We start from the raw sequence: 8,233 nt of genomic DNA, 5'->3' as shown, positions 1-8,233 counted from the left end.
GGCGCCGAGCCGACAGATCTGATCTTTGAATGATACCCCCCTAAAATTCTGTAGGCTTCCCACTTGCTGGGAGTAAAATCCTGACTCCTCTTACTCCTTCTTTTTGAATTATCCTGGCATACTCTCTGTTCCTTTACCAGGAATATACCAAGTTCTTTCCTTTTTTCAGGGGTTTTTTTTGAGCATCTATTGTGTGCTATACTGTATTGGGTACTTGGAAGGAGCCTTCCAGGCTGAGAACTGCTCAGGTTAGAGCTGAGTTGGGAATGAATTTACCTTGCACAGAGATAGGTCTGTGTGCTGAGTAGCCAGTGAGGTGTGGCCCTGAAGGGCAGGTGAGGAGCAGGATTTTATTTATGGGTTACCAAGCCCCACTGGTGGTTTGTTATGTTTATTTACTTTAGTATTGATAGACAAAGTGGAAGTGGTAAAACTATGATGTTTTTGTTTTTTTGAGACAGACTCCCACTATGTTGCCCTTGTTAGAGTGCTGCGGCCTCACAGCTCACAGCAACCTCAAACTCTTGGGCTTAAGCGATTCTCCTGCCTCAGCCTCCCGAGTAGCTGGGACTACAGGCACCCGCCACAACACCTGTAGTTTTTGTGTGGTTGTCATTGTTTAGCCCAGACTGTGTTCGGACGTGCCAGCCTTGGTGTACGTGGCTAGTGCCATAACCTGTGCTCCAGGAGCCGAGCCAAAAATTATAATTTTTTAAAGCTTACCCCTGTCTGGCTGCTGGGGGGTAAAATGTTATATGGCTTTGTCAGTGTCTGACTGAGAAGTGGCAGTTTACGTGAGGGTGGCGAGATGCAGTTGGATTGCATGTATGTTTGGGATGTGAAGAAAAACTGTTGGTAGAAGTGAAAGGGAGAAAAGAAGAATCAAGAAATGAATACACAAGTTTTTTTGGCCAGAGTAGCTGGTTGTATGGTGGTTTCTTTTCCTAAAATGGGAGGAGTAGGGGAGTAATGTCAGCGCAGGGCCAGAAGTCATGGGAGCTCAACCTTGACACATAATAGATTAATAGATTCATTGGACATCCAAGTAGAGATACTGAGTAAGCAGTTGGATTTATGAGTCTCCAGTTAATTTTCCAGGGGAAATTTGGGCTGCAGATAAGTATGTGGGTGTCTTGGCTGGAGAGAAGGTATTTAAATAGCCATAAGACTGGATGAGCTCATCTAGTAAGAAGAGGGAGATGATGGAGCCTTGAGGGTTCCCAGGCATTAGAGTCTGTTATGTAGATAAAGAGCAACCAGGAAGGTAGACATGGAAAAGCACAGGACAGAGCCATAGATGCTAAGAAAGGGTTTCAGGAAGAAAACTAATTAGTGGGGTCCATGCTGCTGAGAGAAACATGAACATAGGTTATCAGAGGTGGGGATCAGGCTAGTCTCCTAACACCTTGAGAAGAGCAGTTTCAGTGGAATAGTGAAGTCTTTGATGTGAGAGGGTAGGGAGTTGGCCCCCCAAAAGCAGGGACAACGCATCTATTTTCACAGAAAAGAATACCTCATCTGTAGCTACAGATGAGGAAGACTAGTGGATTCCATAGAGGAAAGGTGGCATAGTTCTGAATTCTTCTCAATGAATTATGAAGCAAAGTTGTCAGTCAATAGGGAAAGGTGTTAGAAGTTTGGAGACAGTAGAAAAAGTAGAGTAAATTTACTAGGAAGATATAACAGGATTGCTGCAATGTGCTATGCGTTCTTGAGATTTATGGTCATAATAAATGAGACTTCTTGGTGGGGTTGTGATTTTCCTGCAGGGTTCTATGGCTTAAGTGCAGTGGAGGGTTGGATTTAACTGGGGTAGAGTTTCCCCTTTGACTTCTCAAAGGGAATGAGGGCAGAGGGGTGAGTGGAAATTGGTAGGATTAATGGATTAGTGGTTTTGACCTGACAGGCCACAGCCTTGTTGGAATTGGGGCTCTGGAGAGAGAATTGGAAAGGTGGGACATGGCCAGAGTTGGTTCCTTGGAATCCAGATTTCCAGGGTAGAGCTATTATTGTAGAAGTTAGCAGGGTTACAGTGGAGGGTGGTGGTTATGAGGAAAAGGCTGTGTTGAGGTGCATTAGGGGCAGTACCTTCCATGGGGAATGTGTATTTCATTTCTGAAAATTGTTAGATGCACTTTAGGAAGCAGACTTAGTTTTATAATTATTAAATTCTCTGCGGAGTCCTTTCTCTCTTTCCCTCTATTCTCTACCTCCTTGGGTGATTGGCAGGATCTAAGCGTCCCTAACAATAAAAATCACCAGGAGTCCCAGGCCCCATCTTAGACCTATTGAATCTAGGTTTCCAGGAGAGGTTGGGTGTGGTGCTCATGCCTGCAATCCTACTACTCTGGGAGGGTGGATTGCTTGAGCTCAGATGTGTGAGACCCCATCTGGCCAGACATCGTGACAGGTGACTGTGACTGTAGTATCAGCTACTCAAGACACTGAGGCAGAATGATCATTTCAACCCAGGAGTTTGAGGTTGCTGTGAGCTATGATGCTACTCTAACCCTGGCAACAGAGTGAGACTATCTTCAAAAAAGAATAAAGCTGGCTCAGTGCCTGTGGCTCAAATGGTTAAGGTGCCAGCCATATACACCTGAGCTGGTGGGTTCGAATCCAGCCCAGGCCCGCCAAACAACAATGACGGCTGCAACCAAAAAATAGCTGGGCGTGTGGTGAGCGCCTATAGTCCCAGCTACTTGGAAGGCAGAGGCAGGAGAATCACTTGAGCCCAGGAGTTAGAGGTTGCTCTGAGCTGTGATGCCATGGCACTCTACCCAGGGGGACAGCTTGAGGCACTGTCTGAAAAAAAAAAAAGAAAAGAAAAAAGCTGAAGGATCTAGGTTAGTTTAGCATGAAAATCAAATGACCCTGCTAACTGAACCCCCCAAATTCAGCAGTTAACCTACCAGTTTCAGACAAAGTGGGCTAGGTAGGTCTCTTTATGTGGGAGAGGAGTGAATACCAACTTATTGCCGTTGGGCAAGTAAGTGACTGCTTGCAAAAAGAAGGGAGAGCGGAACTGAGCATGTCTAGTTTGTTCCTCTCAAATTTACTAATTAGAGCCCACTCTGCCTCCCCTAGGGCATTATACTGATGAGTTCCCTCTGTGTGGAAAGAAACATCAGGAGTGGGGAAGAAGCATTTTCACATCTTCAAGATCAAGGAACTGTGTCAAGTCCAAGAAGTTAGATCATACACATGTTTATGACTGTTGAATCTCTTAAGAGTGATGACTTAGCTAAAATCTTTAGGGAATACAGAGTGACATAAAGGTTGGTAGGTATCAGCAGAAAGGAAGGGCAGTGGGAGGTACCATCTGATAGTTATTTTTCAAAGACACGCCTCTCTGAGTTGTAGTTTTCATGTCCATGTGTGATTGGTTAAATGTGTTCTCCCACAAGGTAGCAAGCCACAGTTAGGCAGGGACGGGGTCTGACTTGACTACCCTGGCCCCATCAATACTTGTTGAAGGAGGAAAAGCCCTGTCAGGATCTACACGTGGTGACTTTGCTTCTTGGCGTGTGAGGCGAGGCAGCAGACTCATGGAGCTTCCCCCTCCTTTTCCCTCCTAGCTGACATCAGCCTGGCGGACTGGGGACGCAAGGCCATGGACCTTGCGGAGAACGAGATGCCGGGCCTGATGCGCATGAGGGAGATGTACTCGGCCTCCAAGCCCCTGAAGGGCGCCCGCATCGCAGGCTGCCTGCACATGACTGTGGAGACGGCCGTCCTCATCGAGACCCTCATCGCCCTGGGTGCTGAGGTGAGGCCCACTGCTGTGTGACCCAGCCTGTCCCCTGTCCTGTCTTGGTTCCACCAGGGAAGAGGACAGCTGGGGGCAGTGGGGAGAAGTCCAGGTGTGGCGCCTACCTCAGGCCAAGCACGGTTCCTCCTCACTGGGGTTTCCTCTCCGTCTCTCAGTGCCTCTGCCCTTTGTTGTATGTTCTTCCACAGATTTTCTCCCTGACTGGAAAGGCGTTTTCTGACCGGTCCCAGTACGTGCTCCTGACTAGGAGCTCTAGGAGTAAACACTTAATTCCAACTGTCGCAGTTAGTCATTCAAGGACTGGTACTTATTGGCCGTCCTAGGGTCATGTGCCTGTTCTGAACCAATCATGGCTGCTAGAAGGATTGGCATGCTCTGATTGGTTTAGCCTCGTTCCTGTGTGCCAATGATTGACAGCTCTTCCAAGACGGCTCTTCTCTTGAGACAGTCTCACTTTTTTGCCCTGGGTAGATCAAGACTTCCTTGATGTCAGGGAGTCAAGGAGCTACATGGTTTCTTAAAGTGGGGCAGGGCACTGGAGCCCAAACCATGGTATTGCACGACTGGATCCTAGGAGTTCTTTCTTTAAAACATTTACTCTCTTGGTGATCTGATTTTATGGCCTTAAATACTATCTATACGGTAATGACTTCCAAATGTATATACTAGCCTGGTCTTCTCCCTGGAAGTCCAGACTTGCATACCTAACTACTGATGTGTCATCTCTACTTGGCGGTCTAATATACATCTCAAGCTGAACACATCTAAACAAAGTTATGATTTTCTGCCCTCTCCTCTTCCCAATGCCTTCCCCATGTGAGTAAATGGAAACTCCTACCTTTCAGGTTCGCTTGTTTCAAGAACCTGGAGGTGGCAGGCTATAGTGGCTCACACTTGTAATCCTAGCATTCTGGGAGGCCGAGACAAGTGGGTCCCTTGAGCTCATGAGTTTGAGACCAGCCCGAGAAAGTGAGACCCCATTTTTACTAAAACAAAAACTTAGCTGGACATTGTATCAAGTGCCTGTCCCAGCTACTTGGGAGGCTGAGGCAGGAGGATGGCTTGAGCCAAGAATTTGAGCTAGGCTGAGGCCATAGCACTCTATCCTGGAGCAACAGACTGAGACTCTGTGAAAACAAACAAACAAACAAACAAAAAAACCCCCAAAACTTCATGGTTACCCTTGCATTCTTTACTTCTCTTTTTTTTTGGAGACAGAACCTCAAGCTGTCCCCCCTGGATAGAGGGCTGTGGCATCACAGGTCACAGCAACCTCCAATGCCTGGGCTCAAGCGAGTCTCCTGCCTCCGCCTCCCAAGTAGCTGGGACCACAGGCGCCCGCCACAACGCCCGGCCATTTTTTGGTTGCAACCGTCATTGTTGTTTGGCGGGTCCGGGCTGGGGATTCGAACCCGCCACCTTAGGTGTACGTGGCTGGCGCCTTAGCCGGTTGAGCTATAGGCACCGAGCCGCGTTCTTTACTTCTCACCTGGAAGACTAATCCCTCAGCAAATCCTGACAGCTCACCCTTCAGAATATACCTTGGATTTGACAGCTTCCTGACAGGCCTGCTGCTAACATTATAGTTCTCCTCTGGACTATTCTTTAACAGCTTCTTCATTTTTCTTCTTGCTTTATCCTTTTCCTTCTGCACAGCACCAGAGTGAAGGATTTTGCCACTGCTTTAGCTCCTATCCACTCATCCTAAATCCCCAGCCTGTGGTCCTAGAGCTGGCTGGAACTTGATCCCTTTATCCCAAGGGATTTCTCCTATCCCTGCGCAGTGACCCTGGTCTTTCCAAGCTGTCAGTAACAATAGTCCTGTTTTGCTGGCTTTTCTAGGTACAGTGGTCTAGCTGCAACATCTTCTCCACCCAGGACCATGCAGCAGCTGCCATTGCCAAGGCGGGCATTCCAGGTGAGTCCTGCTTGTTGTTGGGCCATATGGGATATGTGATGGGGTTCTGCCTGGGCAACAGTTTGATGATATTCTGTCTTAAAAAACAAAAAGGGACATTCAGGCTGGGTGTGGTGGCTCAATCCTGTGATCCTAGCACTGTGGGAGGCCTAGGCATGTGAATTGCTTGAGCTCATGAGTTTGAGACCACCTGAGCAAGAGTGAGACCGTCTCTAAAAAAAAAAATAGCTGGGTGTTGTGGTGGGCATCTATAGTTGCAGCTACTTGGGAGGCTGAGGCAAGAGGATCACTTAAGCCTAAGAATTTGAGGTTGCTGTGAGCTGTGATGCCGTAGCACTCTACCCAGGGCAATAAAGTGAGGCTCTCTCAAGAAAAATAAAAGATAATGAAAAAGACATTCAAGATTCCTTCTAAGCATTCATGGGTGGAGGGGGAGAACTTCTCCACAGGCTAGATGGGCCCAGTCCCCACTGCTCAGCCTTGGCTGGGCTTCATGGCCCTCTTCTGGGAAAAGCTTTGTTTTTAAAACCATTATCTGCTCCAATTGGGTAGAGGAACAGCCAGCCTTGCTTGGCTGGTGTAGTTTTTTTTTTTTTTTTTTTGAGACAGAGCCTCAAGCTGTCCCCCTGGGTAGAGTGCCGTGGCATTACAGCTCACAGCAACCTCCAACTCCTGGGCTCAAGCGAGTCTCCTGCCTCCACCTCCCAAGTAGCTGGGACCACAGGCGCCCGCCACAACGCCCAGCTATTTTTTGGTTGCAGCCGTCATTGTTGTTTGGCGGGTCCGGGCTGGGGATTCGAACCCGCCACCTTAGGTGTACGTGGCTGGCGCCTTAGCCGGTTGAGCCATAGGCGCCGAGCCGGCTGGTGTAGTTTGCTCACAGGAGGCTCCTGGGAGCCTCACACCTGTGTCCCAGCCATACCATATGAAGGGAGGAGCATAGGCTGGCAAGCAGTAGCCCTTAGTTCTGGTGCCTACTCTGGAATGCCATCCCAAGTGACCCATCCCAGTGCATCTTAGGCCCTTTCTGGGTGTCCTTAGCGGGCAATGATGGTATTGCCTACCTCACAGGGTTTCTATGTGAAAAAATTATATGGGACATGAAGCAGTAATGTCTGGCACAGAGAAAGTGCCCCATTCATGGTAGCTACTATTAGTAATTTTTTTACCCTACTTTGTCTGAGACCACAGAGGCGGCTGCTTGGCACTCAAGCGCTTTCAGTGCAAAACAAACTCTGGATCCTGCCTTGTGGATTCCTCTGAGGAGGAGACATTGTAGGACCCACAGTGGCTGTAGGCATTGTGGGTGAGAGCCCTAGTCACTGTGGGTTGATGCCCCAATCATTAGGGTCCCAGTAGAAGGGGATAGGAAAGGAAATAATCTTTTCTTGACACCTATATCTGGGGGGCTACGTGGGGCTAGTATCTCACTTAATCCATACTGTTGTGAGCCTCATTTCTAGAGGAGAGAACAGGCTCAGGGAAGTGAAGTGATTTACCCAAAGGTCACATAACTGGAAGTGGCAGAGACTGAAGTTGAACTCAGATCTCTCTGGTTCCAAGTTCTCTTCTTACCACTGCTGAATCCTTAGAGGGGCTGGAGGTGGCTGGGGCTGAGAGTTGGGAGGGAGACGATAATGGCTTTGCCAGAGTTCTCTGGAGCAGGTACTCATGGGGAAGGCCCAGCCCTGATATGCCACTTATTTTCCAGTGTATGCCTGGAAGGGTGAGACAGACGAGGAATACCTGTGGTGCATTGAGCAGACGTTGTACTTCAAGGATGGGCCTCTCAACATGGTTTTAGACGATGGTGGTGACCTTACCAACCTTATCCACACCAAGTACCCACAGCTCCTGTCGGGTGAGCAGGGTGGAACAGATGGGCTGGGGGCTGGCTGAGGAATGGGGACTGCTTGCCCATCTGTAGGCAGCAGGCCTGATAGGACTCCCAGTGCCTTGGCAGCACAGCTGTAGAAGATGGGAGGGTAGCAAGCTCTGGCAGGCATGTTGGGGCCTGGGCTCCTAACTTCTGATGGTGTGAGGCTAGGGCGCCTGAGGGGGGCCAGGGCTGAGAACAGATGGGAAGGAGCCAGCTTTGTTAAAAGCAAGAAGAGAAGGAGAGTTGTGGGAGGAGGGAGTGCAGGGAGTGCAGAAGCCTTAAGGCAGGAAAATGTGAAGTAATCAGGAAACAGAAGGGAAGCTAACATGGCAGCAATAAACAAAGGGAGCCTTCACTGGGAAGTATTATAGAATGTAGTTGGAGCTTTAGTGGAGGCCAGATGTGTGAGGACCTGATAGGCCTAGAGCAAAGGGAAATAATTAGAGAGTTTTGAGAAGATAGAGAATATGCATGTTAAAAGTGGCTGCTGGCTGCTGTGTGGAGTGTGGGTTGTGGCAAGGAGACCAGGTGAGGGAGGGGGATTGGAGGGATCACTTTTGAGGTTTATCTTACAAGGGTACAAGTGAATCTTTCTAAGAGTAGAATGTGAATGTTTTAAAATAATAACTAAGAAAATGACATGAAGGCTATGTTAACCAGTTTG

General features: G+C 48.5%; 1 protein-coding gene across 1 annotated transcript in view; it reads left to right on the top strand.

Moving 5' to 3' along the window:
• Window positions 1-8,233, top strand: part of AHCY (adenosylhomocysteinase) — a 21,477-nt gene that overhangs the window by 3,727 nt on the left and 9,517 nt on the right. Inside the window, exons 2-4 of the mRNA XM_012804089.2 lie at window positions 3,579-3,769; window positions 5,615-5,690; window positions 7,402-7,584. Coding sequence (XP_012659543.1) covers window positions 3,579-3,769; window positions 5,615-5,690; window positions 7,402-7,584 — 450 coding nt within the window. The remainder of the gene's footprint in view (window positions 1-3,578; window positions 3,770-5,614; window positions 5,691-7,401; window positions 7,585-8,233) is intronic.

Source organism: Otolemur garnettii, unplaced genomic scaffold, assembly GCF_000181295.1.
Source record: "Otolemur garnettii isolate 467f Iridium unplaced genomic scaffold, OtoGar3 scaffold00025, whole genome shotgun sequence".
In the NCBI taxonomy this organism is placed as follows: Eukaryota; Metazoa; Chordata; class Mammalia; order Primates; family Galagidae; genus Otolemur; species Otolemur garnettii.
The sequence above is the reverse complement of the archived record's forward strand: the minus strand, read 5'-3'. Positions and strand labels throughout refer to the sequence as shown.